We start from the raw sequence: 21451 nt of genomic DNA, 5'->3' as shown, positions 1-21451 counted from the left end.
AGGCTGCATCGTTCTCAGGAAACGCGAAAGTTCTACCAGAAACTGAACGGATCCCGCAAAGGCTTTGTGCCGCGAGCCGAAATGTGTCGGGATAAGACTGGCAGTATTCTGACGGACGATCGTGAGGTGACCGATAGGTGGAAGCAGCACTTCGACGAACACCTGAATGGTGCCCAGGCGGAGAACCATGGCGGCGAGGAAAGCGATTTCGACGGTGCAACAAACGGGGAAGAGATGCCAGCTCCAACGATAGGCGAAGTTAAGGAGGCCATCATGCAGCTAAAGAACAACAAGTCAGCTGAAAACGATGGTATCGGAGTGGAGCTTTAATGGGATCAGAAAATCTGGCCGTATGTCTGCACCGACTAATTGCTAGAATTTGTGATACGGAACAGCTACCGGAGGAGTGGAAAGATGGGGTTATCTGCCCGATCTATAAAAAGGGCGACAAGCTGGACTGTGAGAACTATCGAGCGATCACCGTTCTCAATGCCGCCTATAAAGTGCTGTCCCAAATCATTTTCCGCCGTCTATCACCAATTGCGAATAGATTTGTGGGAACTTATCAAGCCGGCTTCGTCGAAGGTCGGTCTACAACGGATCAAATATATACACTGTGGCAAATCCTCCAAAAGGGCCGTGAATACAGAGTTCCCACGCATCATTTATTCGTTGACTTCAAAGTCGCATATGATACCATCGACCGGAAATAGCTATGGAAAATCATGTACGAGAACAGCTTCCCCAGGAAACTCATCAAACTGATTAAATCTACGATGGATGGTACACAGTGCTGTGTTCGGATTTCGGGTGGATTGTCAAGTTCATTCGAATCACACATAGGGCTTCGTCAAGGTGATGGCCTTTCATGCCTGCTGTTCAACATAGCGCTACAAGGTGTTATGAACCGAGCGGATATCAACACGCGGGGCACGATATTCAACAAATCTAGTCGATTCGTTTGCTTTACCGATGACATGGATATTATCGGCAGAACATCTGTGGCGGTGGCTGAACAGTACACCAGACTAAAGAGCGAAGCAGAAAAGATTGGGTTAAAGGTAAATACGTCTAAAACAAAGTACATGCTGGCTAGCGGAATCGAGGCCGAACGACACCGCTTGGGTAGTAGTATATTGGTCGACGGCGATGAGTTTGAGGTAGTCGATGTTTTGTCTACCCAGGCTCACTGGTAACGGCGGACAATGATACCAGCCGTGAGATTCGGAGGCGTATTATCAGCGGAAGTCGTGCTTACTATGGGCTTTATAAGCAATTGCGGTCGAGCAGACTAAGTCCTCGTACAAAGTGCACCCTGTACAAGACGCTTATTAGACCGGTTGTTCTCTACGGGCATGAAACATGGAAAATGCTCGAGGAGGACCTGCGAGTGCTCGGAGTTTTCGAACGACGAGTACTAAGAACGATCTTCGGCGGCGTTCAGGAAAACGGAGTATGGAGGCGGAGGATGAACCATGAACTCGCACAGCTCTATGGTGAACCCAGTATCCAAAAGGTGGCTAAAGCTGGATGGAAACGATGGGCAGGGCATGTTGCAAGAATGCCGGACAACTACCCTGCAAAGATGGTGTTCACCTCAAATCCGGTAGGAATAAGACGACCAGGAGCGCAGCGAGCAAGATGGTTAGACCAGGTGGAGCGAGATCTGGCGGAGAGTATTCGGTGTCGGAGGAATTGGAGAGCGGTAGCCCTCAACCGAGTTACATGGAGAAGCTTTGTTCAACAGGTTTTGTCTTAGGACGGCAAGCCACCAAAGTAAGTAGTATGCTTCGAGAGCAGCTATTCATTGAGTCATGGGAGTTGACATTTAGAAAAAGTCCATCTTTGAAAACAAGGAAATTTTGCATCTAGATAATTCCAGACTTCCGGACCGAAATCAGACTGTAACCGAAACGAGAACGATTCAAACTGAACCAAAAACAGCCTTTGAAAATTAGCTACGACATTTTACCATTTGTGCCGGAACCCGGACTTTAATTTTTATTCTGTTGTCGATCACTAGTGAAAACCTAAGATCAATTCGCAGCCTCAAAATCTTGATTTAGTCAAACAAATCAGTCATATGTTTGAAACTCGACTGGGAGCACAGAATCGATATATTCGCAAACCCGAAGTTGTTCTGAATATTAAAAGCTAGTTCCAAGTAGATCAAATAAAAACAGAAGATCTGTATCCAAATAATAGAACCAAGCTGCGTTACTCAATTCATCGTCGCATAAAAAGATAAATTTGAATTGAAAAAGAGAGATGAACTCATTACGAAATAGTAATAAAAGAGTTAACAACCAATTTAGTCTACTAAGCACTTTGAAAAGAGAAATTAGCGAGATATTTTGCAGCTGGCTTTTTCGAAATGCACCTGGTAAAACCTGGAAAAGTCGGGGAATTTGATTTTCGCTAGATAATCGACACCCAATTACAATAATTACAATATTACACTCCATCATGCAGCCTTCCACATATATAATATTAATAATAAGTAGTAGTAGTAGTAGTAGTAGTAGGGGAAAACTACCATCATTTCAAGGACTTGCTAATGTATGTAGGTAGAATTACAGTAGATCCAAATTTGATTATCAAATAAATTTCACACTAATGCTGTTACAGAAGGGCCAAAAGGGATTGGGCGGACCCACAAGCAGAGGCCCTTGTGCGCATTCCGTGGTTATAAGACTCGCCTTCCAGCATTAGGATCCTTCCATGTAATAATCAATTTCGCTGTACCAACTTTAATCCACGTGATGATTTGTTTGTTTTGAGTTGAGAAGTGCCATATTTGCTTCAGACCTTAAGGATTCAGGTTGGCAATCCACTCCATCATCCAGCCTTCCACACTTATGATATCAATAATAATATTATTAATAATATGATATTAAGAGGAAATGTGGTATATATGGGTATATAATGAAGTGTGGTATATAATAGAACAATTTCACCAGCAGTCCTTCGTTTGAAATACAATAGCGTCCTTTGAAGTTCCATAAGTGCTTCTAATACTTAATTTAATTTTTTCATTCTGGTATCCATGTGCAGTATTAAAACTCGTTTTGGCCAAAGTTTTTACTATATAGCAGGAGATGCTTCATAAGCTAAAACGAAAAAAAAATAATTAAAATAACTAAATTAGGCTTACCTATTAGCAAGGCCGTGTGGCTCCGCCGTCTGCCCAAAGCCCCAGTTTTGAGCTCAGGCAGCCGGGAACCACCCAGCATCGCACCTCCTAGCTTGGCTACTCAAAAGAGCATTACTAGGTATGGCCACGTGGAGGCGCTAGGTAGGGGCTTGGGATGGCTAGAGCTATATTGGACGCTCCTCATTTGCCTTCCCCATTTCATACCTACATATATAATATTAATAATAATGCTATTAATAATGCCTCCCAGTTGGCCTCGAGGAATGATGCTGGCTCAATGAGCCAGTTCTCGTATGTTCGAATCTCGGCTGGAAGAGGCTGTTAGAGTCAATAGGATCGTAGCAGCTGGCCCTGTAATTGTCCTGTACTCTAAAAGCTGGCTGCGAAATCTGTCGTATTAAAACAGAAGGTCACCCAAGTAGCACACGTTGTCACAATTGAGTCGCAGCGGCTGATATGCGACAAATTTAAATGTAAAACTTCGGTTACAGTAACCTAAAATATAACAGTTGTGTAACCGAAATAGCGCAACTTATGTAACTAAATCTGGTTGCATTAACAGTTACTCAATAACCAATATGTAACATGTATAGTTACAAAATGGTTACTATTGAAGTTACATATAAACTGTAAATTGACTTTCAATTGGTGGCAAATTAGTTATCTTGTAACTTTTATTGCATAGCGAAAATGTAGCAGGTTTATTATTTCAATCTATGGCTGTCAACGTCAAGCAGTAAATTTAACTGTTGAATATAGAAGAGTGTATAAATTATTATTTCAACACAAATTTTAATGCAGTTTCAAATTTATGGTGAAATGCATGATTCTAGCTTTGAAAAATTCACGCGCTCTTATTTAATATAGCTTTTCGTTACTTACTTCTTTGAAAAATTGATGTTTTGTAAATCAAATATGAAAATTTTAATTTTAATTTTTTGATTTTTTAAATTTATTCTTAGCAATAATGAATTAGTGGAGCATTCACCTAGAAACCATTAAAAATCAAGTTGTTTTCGCTATCACTTCTATCACAGTAAAATTCATAGCCATTTTGCCTTTGGTTCTAACTACTACACCATCGTCCTTGAAGTTTTGCATCGTTTTCGGCATATTGCATGAAATGATTTTAAGCAGCCATTGTTCATTGTTCACATTGTTGATATCGGGAAAAGGTATTTTTAGTGATTGTTGTGAAAAGAAAGTGTTAATTTAATATCAAAGAATAGTTTCAGTTTGAATAAAACAGTTACCACCAGTGTTAATCATAGAAGGTTACATTTCAGTTACATTCTAGTTGTACGTAACCTTAGCCTTCGACCTGGTTACGGTATCGTTGTAGTCACTTATTTCTTATGTCGTCATTTCTAAGTTACACTGTAACCTATTTTCATTGCCGGTTTCGTTTCGAAGTAACTTGATCGTTTTGACGTTTGAGAATAATCATCATTTGTTTACTTAATACCAATGTCTGGGCGGAGAAGATTCCAAGTACCATCAATTAAGTAAATAAACGCATTTACAAGAGCATTTCACAACCCGTGTACCAATTGTTTATCTTTACCATTAGCAATATTCTTCAGGTCTAGTTTTTCCTTAATCCGTTGTGTTTACAAGGAACAGTGAACAAATTGTTACGAAAATGTTACTAGCCGACTTTTTTTGACTTCGTAACTGCTCGTAACGGAAAATTAACTGTTTTGCGACCAGCAAGTTGATGACAGTTTGGAAAAAGGTTTCAATTTGGTCATTTGGTAACTACCTGGTAACTTTTTGAGATTTTTGTCACTAGAAAACTAAAAAGTAACTATTTTTAATTTTATGTAACCTAACTCGTTACAAGTATCCTAAATGTAACTGCTGTGCAACCTTTTTGTATTTTTTTATTTTTATGATTAGTTACAAGTGCTACTTGGGCAAGTTCCGATAACGGAATGTAGCACCGAAGCTTTGCTTTACTTTGCTTTTTACTATTAATAGTATGATATTAAGATGCTAAATGGTCAAAAATAGAACTATCTCACCAGCAGTCTTTCGAATGGAATAGAGTTTTTTTTTCTTCAGGTATCTATGTGCAGTATTAAAACTCGTTTTGGCCAAAGTTTTCACTATATATGCTTCATAAACTAAAACGAAAACAATAATTAAAATAACTTCTATTAGACTTACCAATTAGCGAGGCCGTGTGACTCCACTGTCAGCTTGAAACCGCGGTTTTGATATCAGGTAGCCGGGAACCACCCAGCATCGCACCTCCTAGTTTGGCTACTCAGCAGAGCATTACCGGGTATGGCCATGTGGAGGCGCTAGGTAGGGGTTGGATGGCTAGAGCTATATTGGACGTTCCTCATTTGCCTTCCCCATCTCATACCCGACTAGCTAAACTTTATAAACTTTATACTTGTTATAAATTCAGAAGGAAGAGAAAAACGTTTCGACGTCTCAACGTTGACATGATTGGCCATTAGACTGTATTACGCAGTTGCAAATATTTATCTATGCAGGATGCGAGGACAGCGGGGCGCTTGGTGGTGGCCGGTTTTTGGGATTTGACGACGGATTCCCGTTATGAATACTGCGTACTAGCTACTAGCTGTTTGATCTCCTTGAGCATTGAGAGGTAGGTGCGACTCATTACTTTAAAGCTTCTGCCGACTACCACAAACGCCCATGTCGTGCTGCGCTCAATTTACTTTGAAGACCTATCTTGAGACAGTACATAAATGCCAGGAGGATGGAAGATGATATTTGTTCCATGAGTCGAGCCTTGATAAGTTGATGACTCTGATGGTCCGAGATTTGTCACCAATTTTTACTATACTTCATTTTACAATTCAAGTAATACCGTGAAAGCACCAGTCGCCGCGCACTAGTTGATATTTTCATCAATATTTGCAAATTTGTTGTGACAACAGAACTGTATCTATAGAATTAAGAGTTTTGATCTTAATTTGATGAAATTGATGAAAATATCACCTAGTGCGCGACGACTTAAACATGCGCGGCGACTGGTGCTTTCATGGTACAAAATGTCCAGGGCAAAGCACATTCACAAATTCGACCTATCTGTCATTTTTTCCTCTCCGGAACACCTTCGCTTGCGGGCATCCCTCCTCTGTTGGGTACTCTTACCACTGTGTCCAGTATTTTGAACTATTGTGGTATGCCCCGTTTTATTATTTTACTATACGCTTCAAGCTTCCCGATCAGGAGGACCTAACGAAATTATAACACATCTTGTTATTTTGTTATCAAATCTTCTAACAACAGTTGTTATTAATTAGATATATTATAATATATTATAACAACCGTTGTTATAAATTAGCCTCCGTAAGTGGTTAAAATATCAAAAATTATAACTAAACTGTCTCTAATTAATACTTGATTCATAACAAATCCTGTGATGATTTTATCTTAATTGTAACACATTGTGTTAAAGGTTAATTGTCAACATTTCAAGATATTCCAAAAATAACGCAGCTAATAAAGATATATTAGCAAGTATTAGTAACTGTGAAGTGACGTATTTAATATATTTTTGAAATGATGATGGTAATTAAAATAATTTTTGCAAGTAACATATTTTGTTATAAAAGTAATTTGCAAGTAACATATTTTGTTATTAAAGCGAAATGCGTCATTCTTAGTAGTGGAATCTGAATAGCTCATCCATAACTCAATGTGCTACTTGTATCTGAATCTGTTACAAACTTGAATTTACATCCTAATTAGTTTTTTTCGATTTGTAACACAATATGTTAAAAATATCAAAATGTGTTATAAAACAGATATAATCTTGTTATGGCCTCCTGATCGGGTTACCTATCACTTATTCAGGAAGTGACAGGCTGGTAGCTGGAGGGAGACATGTGCCAATCAGGGATGACTAGGTTTATGAACCTAGTACCCTGATCCACGACGCCAACCAGATCTCCCCTTTTTGAGATACTGCAGCCTGCGTACTATTTGTGCTCCGCGATTGCAGAGCAAGTGTTCCGAGGTTAAATATCATCTTGTACGAAACTGAGATTCCGAAGATGATATTTACTCGGACAATGTCCTGTCGCAAGACCGGTAAGCCTGCTGAGATCTCTCTTATTGACACTCAGCAACTTTTGAGTAAGGAGTAACCCAGGGGTGGATACTCGACGTTATATATTTTTAGATTGTTTGAGCGATTGTACAGCCATTCTACTGGCCAGAATTGTTCGGCTCTCCTTTTGTTTCAGCTCACCCTCCAGCACACAGTCAGAGATCAGGCAGAGTGAATCTCGACCCGTGGGTAGAGAGTTGGAGCCACATCTTCGTTTGTCGACTCACAACGAGTCGACGTGTTGAGGATAGACGAGGATCAGGACTGAACCTCTGTCTGCGCATCGTTCAAATCCTGCTCCTCCCCTACTCTCCTCTCCACCTCATTCGTTTCTTTGTTTTTTGGCAGAGAGAGAGAGCATGCACGGTATGAAATCGTCCACTGCATCAGTGACCGGCAAGGGTAAATTACTGTGGAGGGCGCCCTGGTTGATTCATCTTGGAACACCTAAAACTAAGCAGAAAGCAGTTAAATACAGCCTTTTTGCTATAAATTTAACTATTAGTAGCTGTTATTTTCGATATGTAGGCTGCTTCAGAATCGTCACCGTCCATGGATGTTTAGTCCGCAAAATTTTAACAATTTCACACCCCTGGGCGATATTGCCTGTCCCGATCATTTTGTCTAACCCTTGTATATTAAATTGTCTCGTGTTTAACTCAACCTTTTTTGAAATTCGAACGCATAACCGACTGTAGTAAAAATACAAAATGTGCAATGCAATATACGAACAGATGTAAAAACGTAGTAATCTAATCTTAGATTAGAGTAGTAAAGTAATCTTTTATAAATTATGCAAATTCGATTTTTAATGTAGCAAAACTCCTATGCCCGTTTAAGCGCTAAATAAAAAAGCATGGGTGTAAAACTTTCGAAGAGGAATAAGTGATCTAGAGTGATCTCAAAAATGTTAGAAGTTTCTAAAATTTACGATTCTGATTACCATTGTTAGCAGCTTGTAAACAAAACACAATAAATCACATTTTCCATTATAATAAAGTTTGCTTTATTTTCTTCCACAGATTTCCACGCTACATTCAACAATAATTGGCACCCCGCAGGTTGTGAAGAACCAGTAGTTATTTCAGCAAAAAGGCCAATACAACGTATCCTGCGAAATGGAATAAAATGGCATTCACGAGTACGAAGAAGCTATGCAGCAACACTCGACTGCCTGACGTTTTTCCTTCGAGTAGTGCAAAATGAAGAATAGAAAAATATCGCCTCTTAACGTTAGTGTGTGTGAATGTGAAAGTGTCTAAATAAAAAGTCGATTAAAAAAGAAACTATAAAGAGGCTCCGTTCTAATCAACTACCAAATGTTTTTCAGTGTGTTTTCTACATTAAATGAAGAAGCAAATTTGTGCAAGTGAATAGTTCATTCTAAATATCTAAGGGGCAACATCTGTTTTGTCACTTGGCAAATGGAAAAGAAGGCTGAATTCTACGTTGCACCTTCATCGTCATCGTCAGCTTCATCGACCAGCACTGGTGGGGACATGCCACCCTCCGATAATACCCTCCGCCATTCGATGCCACCCTCCGATAGTACCGGTAGTTCCAGTGGCGACAGCCGCCAGTTGGCATGTGCTCGCATCCACCATGAACTTGCAGAAACAGGGGAGTCGGAAAGTTTGAATCTCCTGCTGGACGATTTGCTTTCCTCGGATCGGCTTATTTGCGATGGAGATAGCATCGCTTGGTGCAAATGGTTGATAGCTGGCGGCCGAAGGCCGGAAGAATTTGCTTCGATAGGTGAGTTTGGTATTTAGAGTATGAATATTCAAAATTCCCCGCGTGAATCCTAATTTGAATAGAGAACCCTAGCCGGTTGTTGGATTACTGGTTGACATCGACTTTGGGCCACTATGCTGCCTGCGATCCTCAATGTCGAGAGTTTATTGGTCTCGGTTGCAGCCGATTGATTTTGCTGCTTCGATGACCGAACCTTTTCTTTCTACTTATAGGCAGAAATCAGCCAAACTGAACCGATTATTTTGCTATTTCGTGCTCGCATTTGTGCTTATAATTAGCAGTGGACCAGTAGTTTGCTTAACACCTTGTGTGGAATTTACACAGGTGTAAATGCGAAAATTGATTATATCTGCCTTTAAGAACTATATGGGTGGTTTGGTTGAGGCATTTTATTTCTGGCAATTCGCAGAAATGTAAGAAAAAACTTCAAATCCGTGTCTACCGCATGAGAGTTCATTGGAATGAGGCTGCCAGAAAGTTTAGAGAGCCTTCGAATTACCTGAACCGCGAAGGTGTAGGTGAAATAACCATTATACCTCCTAATAATTATAATTGAAAGAGTTCAATAAGCAGCCAGCACGGAGAAACTGCTCACACTATGTACGCGAACATAAGCTTTGCTGGCAGGCCGGGCGTTAATGGGAAAAAACCGAACGAAACAGAGTGGAAGGAAAAAGTAAGCAAAACATTACAACAATAACAACAAGCTGGCAACCGGGCGGCCAAGTTCCGTCTGTTGAACTCTTTGCCGAGGTGAGTGATCCGAGCGCGAACGTTGCGCTCTACTACGTTTTCCATCAACCCTGGCCGACGGACGCCGGGTTCGTTCAGTTTGCTGCTGCCGGTTTGGGTTCGATTGGTTGCTGAGGCTGCGCATATCGTTACGGGCAATGTGTTGCTGCCCAGCGGGTTTTCTTCGGTCTGTTGTTGTTTAAATAGGCGCAGGAGAATTTGCTCGTCAACAAACGTTCCGATAGGCAACAAGCAACGGTGACGAGCATCTGGTTGCGTACCGCTGCTGCTGCTGCTGGTGGTGGTGGTGGTGGTGGTGGTGGTGGTAAATGCATGTCATGCAGTGCACCATCATATACAGATAATTTACGGTCAGGTAGATAAGTTGTCCAATGTCCTCTAGCAGAACACCCGTTAGAGTTCAGCATGTTTTGTAATGGAAAAACTTCTAGGGGACGAATGTGAGTTTATTCGATTATCGGTTCGACAGTTGTGGTACTCATTCCTTTTGAAGATATTTTTAATGAAGTGTTTTGATTAAGAACCAGGATTACCTAGTGAGGCACAGTTACAATCTAAAAAGATAAAATCTCAGTTCAGTTTGGGTTTTATTTTTGTAAATATTAAAACATTTTGCAAGTGGCTTTTTCCTAGAATCTTAACTTTATTTATGTTCTATATATAATGTTATGACTTTGGTAGCTATAAGTAGAGAGACGTTTTATATACCTAATGTTACTTTATATAGATTAAAAACAAAATTATTTTTATGTTTTTGACATTTATACCGGTACCAGTCAGAATGACTAAATAGCTGGTATATCTAGTGTTAATCGCGTTTTTCTCGAAACCATATTTTTTCAGCTTTCTCTCCTCTTTTCTCTCAGAATCTATTGATTCGATTTGGCTGAAATTATTTTTCAGCATGTAAAAATGAACTATCTAAATTGTTTCGTAGCCGTTTTGTGATATCTCAATTTTTCGATTTTTTATGAACTCTTAATTCGCGATTTTTGGTGAAAAACACCTTTCTTTTGGCAAAACTGTCGTCATTTTGGTGTGCTTTCGAATTTTAAAAAACCGCTACGTAACAAATCAGGTATTGACCTAAAGCTTCAAAAACATCATTAAAATCCGTTCTCTGATACTCCATTGGTTCCCGGCACGTGCTAGCGGTACGTAGCGGTAGGAATTATTTTCTAAAGAGCATCCACGCACCCACCTGCCACCAGCATAATAATCACTATTCTGATATAAAAAAATCCAAAATATATCTTCAAATATGCCTTAACCAATAACCAAAATACCTCAACACCCAACTATAATTCTAGCATCCGATTTTTTTATAAAAATCTATTATTTTTCGATCTTCCAGTGTCGGGTCCCCTCCTTAAGCGCATTATAGTTTCTTTCCAGCCCGCTATGGTTCAAAGGTTCACTTATATCTGCAATCCACATGGCCTAGGAGGACAGGGTGTCGATTACCTGGAAAATCAGGGAAAACCTGGAAATGTCAGGGAAATTCGTTTCAACCTGGATAAGTCAGGGAATGTCAGGGAATTTCATTTGAAGTCAGGGATTTTTAACAGGTGAAGAAAATATACCGAAAAAGCTATGGCTTGGCAAGGATAGCATTTATTTCAAGTAGCTGGCACATTGTTATTCATTGCCATCACAAATGCACAAATGAAATGAAAGATGGCACGTTATTTTGAGTTTGACTCACGTGCAACCAATCTGTTGCGTACAAATTTCACAGAATTTCGAAATCGAGTTTCGAATTTCATGAATGTGCGACTGACCCGCTCTTTACCAGACCACGCTTCTCATCAACGGTTGGACCGATTTGATCGATTTTCGTAAGGGCTCACCGCTCACCACCTAATTGATCATTATCAATATTTCAATATTTATTGGATTCTTCGATATTGATCGGATATTTAGCACAAAAGTTTTTGGGACAACTTTTGTGCTTAATTAGTTTATTTTGCATGGAAAGTGACATAAAAGTCCATGCTAGGCTAGTGGATGTTGACATATTTTTAATCTGTGCATCACTATTGTTGAGACAATACTTTTTCTGTTTTCTCTACGGCCAATGTAGCAAGATTCTTACAACACTATTCTACGCTTCGAGAACAACTATTCATTGGGTCATGGGAGCTGACATTTAGAAAAGTCCAACTTTTAATACAAAGAAATTTTGCATCTAGATAATTCCAGACTTCCGGACCGAAATCAGACTGTAACCGAAACGAGAACGAATCAAACTGAACCAAAATCAGCCTTTGAAAATAAGCTACGGCATTTAACCCATTTGTGCCGGAACCCGGAATTTTTATTCTGATGTCGATCACTAGTGAAAACCTACGATTAATTCGTTTTCGGAGGATAGACCATTTCAGCATCAAAATCTTGATTTAGTCCAACAAATCAGTCATATGTTTGATACTCGACTGGAAGCACCCAGGGGAGCACAGAGTCCATAGAATCATAAACCCGACGTTATTAAAAGTAGATCGAATAAAAATATAAGATCTGGATTCAAATAATAGAACGAAGCTGCGTTGCTCACTTCATCGTCGCAAAAAAGATGCATTTGAATTGATAAAGACAAATGAATTCATTAAGAAATAGTAATTAAAGAGTTAACAACCAATTTAGTCTAATAAACACTTTGAAAAGAGAAATTAGCGAGATATTTTGCAACTGGATTTTTTCGAAATACACCTGGAAAAACCTGGAAAAGTCAGGGAATTTTATTTTCACCGGATAATCGACACCCTGGAGGAGAAGTTAGGTTTGAATCTGGTTATAATTGGCTCTCATTATAGCTTTTTTTGTCAGGGGGAACTTTTTTTTTCCTTGTCGTTTATTTAAGGCTCACCGAAAAATCAAATAGAGCCAATTACCTATTTATAATTGTTACAATAATTTTAAAATTATAAATTAACTATATTATAATATTATAATAATATTGTATCATATATTTTGTTCAATGTGTCTTGCTATTTCCATTTTTTTTCTGACTATTCGCTGTCTGCGCCTCCCTGCCTTCGAAGGCCTGCTCCTATTGTTGCTCTGCTTGATGCCGTTTGAATGTTGACGTCTGGACTCCTCTCCTTCATCAAATTTGTAAGCCAATTTTCTTAAAGAATTCGAATATTTTTCCCAATGACTCAACATCTCTTACACCCAATAAATCTCTAATAGGAGCCCCCATTTGCTTTCCCAGCGATGAAAACTTTGATAGCAACTCCACTCTCTCGGAATCAAATCTCACACATTCCCATACAATATGATTTACATCCTCGTATCCGTCTCCGCATTCACAAACATTTGTTTGAACTAATTTAATCCTATAAAGATGACTACCTAGAGCATAATGATTTGCTATCAGTCGCGAGACGAATTTAATAAATGGTCTTTCAAAATTTGTTTTATAAAACCAAGAACTAGTCGAGACTGAGGGTAAAATTGAGTAGCAATATCGTCCCAAGGTATCCGTATTCCATTTTTCTTGCCATTCTTCCATAGCAATCTGGTGTGCTATACTATACAATTCAGTATATTGAATGCCTCTATCAAAAGTAACTGTACTCAGAGCTCCTTCCTTAGCTAGAATATCCGCTTTCTCGTTGCCATCTATTCCGCAATGCGAAGGGATCCACACTAACGTTACATTGTAATTTTTAGATGCCAATTCTAATAAAATTTCCTTGATTTTAAGAAGATATACAGAATCACCACCTTCATGTTTTTTTGTATTTAAAGCCATTAGTGAGCTAAGGCTATCTGAGAAGATCAAATATTTTCCTGATTCTAATTCCCTAATCATATTGCAAGCATGGTAGATTGCTATTATTTCAGCTACGTATACGGAGCATGGGCTTTGTAGATGATATCTTGCCGAAGAATTCTGACTATAAACACCAAATCCAGATCGGCCACTCTTAAAAGAGCCATCGGTGAATATCAATCGATTTTTATCCAAACCTGAATATTTTTCGCGGAAGCAATACTTCATTTGGCCTTTGCCAAGATTTTTCACCTCTTTTCTCCATGAGAAGTCAATTATTGGTTGATATTGCACGACGTCTAACGAAAATCCGAAAACATTAATATTTGGGTGACTAAAACTATCAATTGTTATAAATTGGCGATAAGCAGCAAGAAACCTCAATCCTGGGTTCAGGTCAAATAAATTATCAAGATCTTCAATTATCCTATCATTTTTCTCCTGACTACGAAACAAAAACCGTAGATTTAATTCTAAAAATTGCAATTCCAACGGTTTTACACCCGCCACTACCTCGCTGGACAGAGTGTGGGTCGACGACATTTGACCCAAACAAATTCTTAAACATCGAAACTGAATGCGAGCCAATTTTATGAAATGACATCTAGCTGCACTACCGAAGCAGAAACACCCATATTGTAAAACCGACAGAATTGTTGTTTTGTACAATATTATTAGAACACTAGGATGCGCTCCCCACCATGACCCTGTAACTGTTTTTAAAAAGTTCACTCGGCATACACACTTTCTCACCAAATATTCCGTTTGGCCTCTCCAAAGGAGTTTGGAGTCAAACCAAACACCTAAGTATTTGTAGGTCTTAGAAATTTTGATCAGTTTACCTTTGAGTTTAACTGGAATTTCAGATGGAGGTCTTTTTTTGGAAAAAACAACCATTTCGGTTTTCTTGGAGGAAAATTCTAAGTTAATATGATCTGCCCAACTTGAAAGATTATCAATAGTTGTCTGTAGTCGTGAGCGTACCATTTCGGAATTCTTTCCACTTAGCCACACAACGGCATCATCAGCAAATTGCACTAAAACCACATCCTTATCTACACATGCATCTATGTCCCGCGTGTAAAAATTATATAAGAATGGGCTCAGTGAAGAACCCTGTGCCAATCCAACATAGTTAGTCCTTGAAACTTTTTCTTTATCGGAGACATAAAAGTGCATATTCTTTTTGTTAAGCAAATTAAACAGAAAGTTACACATCTGAGCAGGAACCCCTCCCATTAATAATTTCTTGCATAGAATTTCGATGTTTACTGAATCGTATGCCCCACAAACATCGAGAAATACTGCAGAAAGTTCCTCCTTTCTCGAAAAGCTAGTATGAATAGCAGTTGTTAAAGTGGCCAAACAATCCCTTTCTGAAACCATACTGGGATTGGGAGATTAAACCTTCATTTTCCGCCCAGTGCTCGAGTCTCGCCAAAATCATTTTTTCTAAAATTTTTCTAGGACATGGTAAAAGGCTGATTGGTCTATACGATTGATAATCTGAAGAATCTTTTCCTGGCTTTAACACAGGCACAACTTTAATATCTCGCCATTGCTCTGGGACAATGTTCCTTTCAATAAACAGATTATATAAATGAAGCATTAACTTTTTATCGCATCCTGGTAGATGCTGCAGCAATTTGAATTTGATGGAATCCAGGCCTGGAGCAGAGTTATTGCACGATAATAGTGCTGTAGAAAATTCAACAATACTAAATGGGTCAGCCAGTTCCCGTACTGAACTGAGATCTATTGCGAAGAAATTTCGATTTGAAGCATAATCTGGACAAATTTTCTGGGCAAATGCGAAAACCCAGTTTTCCGAGTAAGATTTTTCATTATTAACTTGTGGTTTATTACGTAATCTTTTTGCCGTGTTCCATAACGTCGATAGTGCAGTATCTTTGTTAAAAGAACTGACTTTGTTCGCCCAATAATTCTTTTTTTTATTTTGAAACAAAGCGCGACATTCACGTTCAAGCTTTTGATAAGCTTCAAAATCGTCCTTCTTTCCCGTTTTACGGAATCTTTTGAATGCGGTGAATTTTTCATGGTATTTATCTGCGGCTTCCTGATCCCACCAAGGTTGACCTATTTTCCTTTTAATATTTTTTGTTGGAATGGGTCGATTTTGTGCAGATTTTGTTGCCTCTACAATGATTTTACATACAGACTCGTATTTGTTCATTATACTGCTATCAGATACTGTTTCGTTAAGATCCACTTCCTCGCTACTAATCTTTTGATAAACTATGTTCTCATATTTATCCCAGTCAATATGTTTAGTCAAATCGTAGGTAATGGACATTTCTGCGTTTTCGCTTGTAATTCGGAAATCTACTATCACCGGCAAATGATCACTACCATTTGGGTCTTCATGGACATCCCAGGAACATTCTAGAGCTAATGTATTCGAACATAGAGACAAATCTAAAGCTGTATTTCTTGCTGGAGGGGTGCCAACTCTTGTGGCACGACCGTCATTTAGTACGGTTAAATCGCAATCATCACAAAGTTCATAAATTTGTAAGGCCCTCGAATCGTCATATCTTTCACCCCATAGTGCTCCATGGGAGTTAAAATCTCCTAATAAAAACTGCGGTTCTGGAATGCTGCCTGCTAATCTTCTAAGGACATCTCTATTAACAATGAAAGGTGCAGGTGGAACGTATACTGATGCTATTGAGAACGATTTATTTTCAACTTTACACGCTACAGCTACAGCATCAATTTTGTCAATTTCTGGTAAATCAATCTTTTCATATTGTATCCCTCTTCTAATACCAATAAGATAGACCTCCATAAGGTCTATCACGATCTTTTCGAAGAATATTGAATTTTGGAATGCTAAATTCAATTTCTGCTGTTAGCCAGGTTTCAGAAATACAGAAAACGTCAATGTCTAGTTCATCTAGGAGAACAATAAGCACCTCCCTTTTAGGGAATATGCTTCTAGAGTTCCATTGTAAAAATTTCAATTTAACAGTGTTCGATTTCTTACCCATCAAATTCTACAAAAGATTCAATGAGGGGCCATTGTTCACACACTTTCACAAACACAAGACTGATTACTGGCATTAAAGACAAAATGAAGTCTTTGATAACGCCAGAGACTCCAAACATATTGCATATCATATCAATTATTGATCTAATAGTAAATTTCCCAGAAGGTTGTGGCTTAGAAAAAGAATCATAATTAACCTTCTTTGGTTCACCAGAACTATTTCTTACATTTTTAAATCCAGGGGGAGTTTCTTTCTTTTGGATCTGGGGGGCATATGAACACCCCGGTTTTTGAACAAAGGGTACTTTTTTGTTCGACGCTTTTTGTTTCTTTAGACGACTGACACGCTTCCGCTTTCGAACTGGAGCAAACTCGTCGCTTTCATCACTGTCAGAAGTATCTGACAAAACTTGAAACTCGTTAGAAACCTCAACATCCTTTTCATTTAATGTAGATTTCAACATTTCAGCAAATGATTTCCTGTTAGATTCTTTTACAGTCTTTCTTACCAGCTTTTTCGCTGCTAGATAAGACGAACACAACGAGATATCTTTATGAATTAAATCACAATGGATACATTTATTGTCTTGGATTTCACATTCGGTGTCTACGTGACCTTGACCGCACTTTCCACACTTTTGCTTATTGTTACAGAATTTATCGGTATGGTTAAATTGCTTACACTTTCCGCAATACATCGGTTTTGGTGAATAGAGCCTAACTGGGAACAATACCTTTTCAAATTCTACATAATCTGGGAGAACACTTCCCTCAAATGTGACTCGAATCGAAGCTGAGACATTATACTTTTTTTCATTGTTCTCTATTGTTACATCATGAAGGCGATGACTCTGCAGTATACGGACAGACTTTAGTAGACGGTTTCGCCATCTTCCACTACCTCCCGATATCAAAGCTGTGGGGTCTAAGTTTTTGTCCGAGATCACACCGTCTATCTCGACCTGATTACTTGGAATATAGACATGGTATTCTAGCAAAAACAACTGATCCGATGCTATTGAATTGGCATGTTTCCTATCACTCACAACCACACGTAGACGATCATGAGAAATCTTTCTAGATTCTTGGACGGAAGAGTACTTTTTGTGCAAATCTTTAGAGATCTGTACAACGTTGAGAGGCTTATCTTTTGATCTAAAAAAAACAGTGTACGGACCTTGGGACGATTCCGGATACGATTTAGGCCGAGGAGTTGTACTCATAGTCTCATCGCCAGAATTAGCCATGATTACCATTCCACATGGTCCGTGGGAACTCCCAGAGCCACTAACTTCAGTCACAGTTCAGTCACTTGGTTACTTATTCGAATACTTTTATTTTTATTGGACTTACTTGATACGACATTATCCAGAACGTATTGTATCACCAACAATATCTCAGGAACAGTAGCAATCGATTTTTTACTCGGGAGCAGCGCACGACTGATCTTCTCAAAAGAATATCTCAGGAACAATAGCAATCGATTTTTTAGTCGGGAGCAGCACACGACCGATCTTCTCGAACGCTGAGACACGAATGTTGTCAGGGGGAACTTAAGCTACTTTGTACATTGAATTTAACTTTTGCAGTAGGTGAACATTATAGCTTGGTTTGACCCGCGGATCCCTTAACTTGGGTAAAGAGAAACTTTATACAAACATAGTAAGCGTTGCTACAATGACTTTCCCTTAACTAATATTTTGCTCTTTCTACTTCACGTCTTGTCTCGCCTTAGAAACATTATCAACATCTCGATTGTCGATTGTCGATTGTAGAAAAACCACCGTTATAAAAAGTTGAAGGCAGAAAAATTTTAAAAAGAGAGTTTATCCTGTCGCTTGCCAGGGCGAGAAAGAATAAAAAGTAAGGGGATTTGTGTCTAGAAAAAGGGACCCGGATTTAACGTAGGACTACGATCTTAGGCACAATTTGTTCCTTTAATGTCAAAACTAGAGATCTTATGGATACTTGAATAGAGACACACGAATTGTAGGTTGTCATTTGATAGATCAACAGTCCAAAAACATTCAGCTCAATCTTAAATGATAGTCTTGAAAAGGGCTGTTTCGATTTGCATCCAGCACCAGGTAATGACCCACCGATGGACAAACCAAACTTATCGCTTATCGTTCACTTTCTGCTTCACTCCAGTCAGTGATGGCGGCACGCACAGGACCCGTTGATTTGGAGAGATCTGCCGTTCATTAGGGCTTCAAACTACTTGGACTATTGGGACCTCTGAAGCATAGATAGGTCAAGCAAGATTTTTATGAGATTTAGGTAGATTGTTAATTTTAGTTTCAAAACACGGTTGTGTTGAGAAATTTGTTAGGAATTGATGATTTATGAAAATAACCCATTTCAAAGTGGTATTTTTATTCATATTGTAATATTTTAAATATATATGAATATATATGAATATATGGTACTACCACCTGCCTTAGCAGAACATCCGTTCATAGCAATGAGCCTATCATGTCAAAAAGAGCTGAACATATTCAACCATTGGTCATGCTTCCCAACTCTTGGATGAAGGGCCAAAAGGGAATTGGTCGATAAGCAACATCACTTACACGTACCAGGGATTTAGAGAATCTCCTTCCAAGGGCTAAGTCACCTGAGTCAATCGTTGAATAAACCGTCTTAATGCTGAATGACTCCAGCAAGTGGGAAGGAGAGCCCGCTCATTATCCACGATGGGTTGTTAATCGGGCCAAGATTAACCCTAGAAAGTTGACTGTTTCACTCTCCCTAAGCCCACCGCTTCAAACAAGTGCTCTGATGGTCCCTCCCTCTTCCCGATCCTAGTTTATTTATGAAATATGGTATATATGGATAAAAATAGAACAATCTCACCAGCAGTCCTTCGAATGGAATAGAGTTGCGTCCTTTTAGTTTCCATAAGTGCTTCTAATAATTAATTTAATTTTTCTTCTGGTATCCAATATCCATGTGCGGTATTAACACTCGTATTGGTCAAAGTTTTCACTATATAGCAGTAAGTGCTTCATAAGCTAAAACGAAAAAAATAATTAGGCTACTCAATAGAGCATTACCGCACGGAGAATAAAAATGTAGTTTCAACCATATTTATGGTTGTTTTACGCACAAACAAAAATTTCGTTTTGTTTCAAACTGAAATGTATGATTGAAATGAAAATATTTATTGCTATATCAATGTTAACTTCAAATTTAAAAATACTTTACATTTAATTCAAAACTGTTATTTTCTTGATTCAAACAGAATCCCGTTTTGAAACAACAATATTTTCAGGTTGTTATAAAAATATTTTATTGAGGCTTAAAGTAACAATCATTTTGTTTGAAACAAACTGGAGCTTTTTCGCTCCGTGCGGGTATGGCCACGTGGAGGCGCTAGGTAGGGGCTTCGGATAGCTAGAGCTATATTGGACGCTCCTCATTTGCCTTCCCCATTTCATACCCTGTAATATTTTAAATATATATGCTACTAAACTTACTTATTGACATTTAGCATGGGTTTATTCTCAGGCCCCTCATTACCCTTCCTTCATGCTGAATTCTATATGACCACCGTAAAAAGCACTCTTAACGATGCAAAAAGTAACTCTTATAGTTAAATGTACTGGTCAGCCTCGCCAGGGACGGCTGTGATTGGAAGCAGTACTGGCATTGAGGAGCAAGGTGAATAAAGTAGATCTAGCATTGAAGTAAGGGTAAACCCCACTACACGCAACCTCGCATTAAAACTTAATAAGCATAACGCTCATTCAATAGCAGTGCATGTTTTTATACAGAAAACACCCTGGCGATATCACAATAGATCAACGATACTGGTCGCAGTGATGAGTCCATACAGAAAAAAAAACTTAGTTAGTGCCTGGTGAGAGTTGCAATGAGAGAATCCTCGAAAATGAAGTAATATTTTGATTTGTCTAGCAAATGTCTGATCATATGGATTTTTATAAGTCTATAACATTACGTTTATAATAATATAGAATTGTTTTGGCACTATTCTAATAGGAATTCCAAATTATCCTATTCTCTTTTAAATTCAATAAAGATAGCTTGGATCATTACATTCGAACTAGGCAGAGTAAACGAGAAAGAGAGAAAAGAGGGGGACTGCCTGATTTCTTACTATTTAACCCTGCATTACACCTGGATCGCAGTTTTATTTATTCTTCCATTTTCGTACATTCGCTCTTAGCAATCGAAGGCGTAACGTGCCTTCTTCCTTAATACATAATGGAATGCACAAACATACACCCCCAACCTAATCCCTTTCTTTGTCTGACATTATAACTATGAAAGCAGGTACTACTGTAGGTAAATATCTAATCGCACTCTAAAGGAGATCCTGCATGATTTCCTACCTCTCAATGAAATTGCTGAATTTATAATGAAATTGAATTGTTCATATTTTACGTGGGAATTAATGCGTCCGTTGATTACACCTGAGAAACAGCGTTTTGAAGGAAACGATTCCCAATTTCTGATGCAAATCAATATTACATCCTTTTGAATAACTGCGTCTGCATCAATGCAATGTAAAAGCACTTTGTGATATTGTGGAAGCATATAATAAAAAATCTTATGGTGATAAATGATTTTTGTGTAAAAAGGTCCAGGAAACACGTTGGCGTATGAATGAAAACAAGCCATAGCTTGATATTTAGTTCTATGCTACAATTGTCTTTATGGTTTAGATAAATTACACATTTTATTGTCCTCATTTTTCCTCAATAGAACCTTATACATTTGCTTTTGAAAGCACCCACCGGTGCATGTTAGAAGTATAATGAATTAACATGGCCTTACCAGGCCTTAAACCAAAATTTATTCAAACGATCATCTTTTTATTCACTATTGTCTATCACTTTCAATGATCTTAATTAAGCGTCACGCACCGTAAGTATCCAATAACTC

The 21451-nt window shown here is 38.5% G+C and overlaps 1 protein-coding gene across 1 annotated transcript in view; it reads left to right on the top strand.

Annotated features, from left to right (window-relative positions):
• Window positions 1-21451, top strand: part of LOC128732573 (E3 ubiquitin-protein ligase Ubr3) — a 111186-nt gene that overhangs the window by 24293 nt on the left and 65442 nt on the right. Inside the window, exon 2 of the mRNA XM_053825847.1 lies at window positions 8270-9002. Coding sequence (XP_053681822.1) covers window positions 8672-9002 — 331 coding nt within the window. The 5' untranslated portion in view covers window positions 8270-8671. The remainder of the gene's footprint in view (window positions 1-8269; window positions 9003-21451) is intronic.

The sequence above is a fragment of the Sabethes cyaneus genome, chromosome 1 (genome assembly GCF_943734655.1).
Source record: "Sabethes cyaneus chromosome 1, idSabCyanKW18_F2, whole genome shotgun sequence".
Lineage (NCBI taxonomy): Eukaryota > Metazoa > Arthropoda > Insecta > Diptera > Culicidae > Sabethes > Sabethes cyaneus.
The sequence above is the reverse complement of the archived record's forward strand: the minus strand, read 5'-3'. Positions and strand labels throughout refer to the sequence as shown.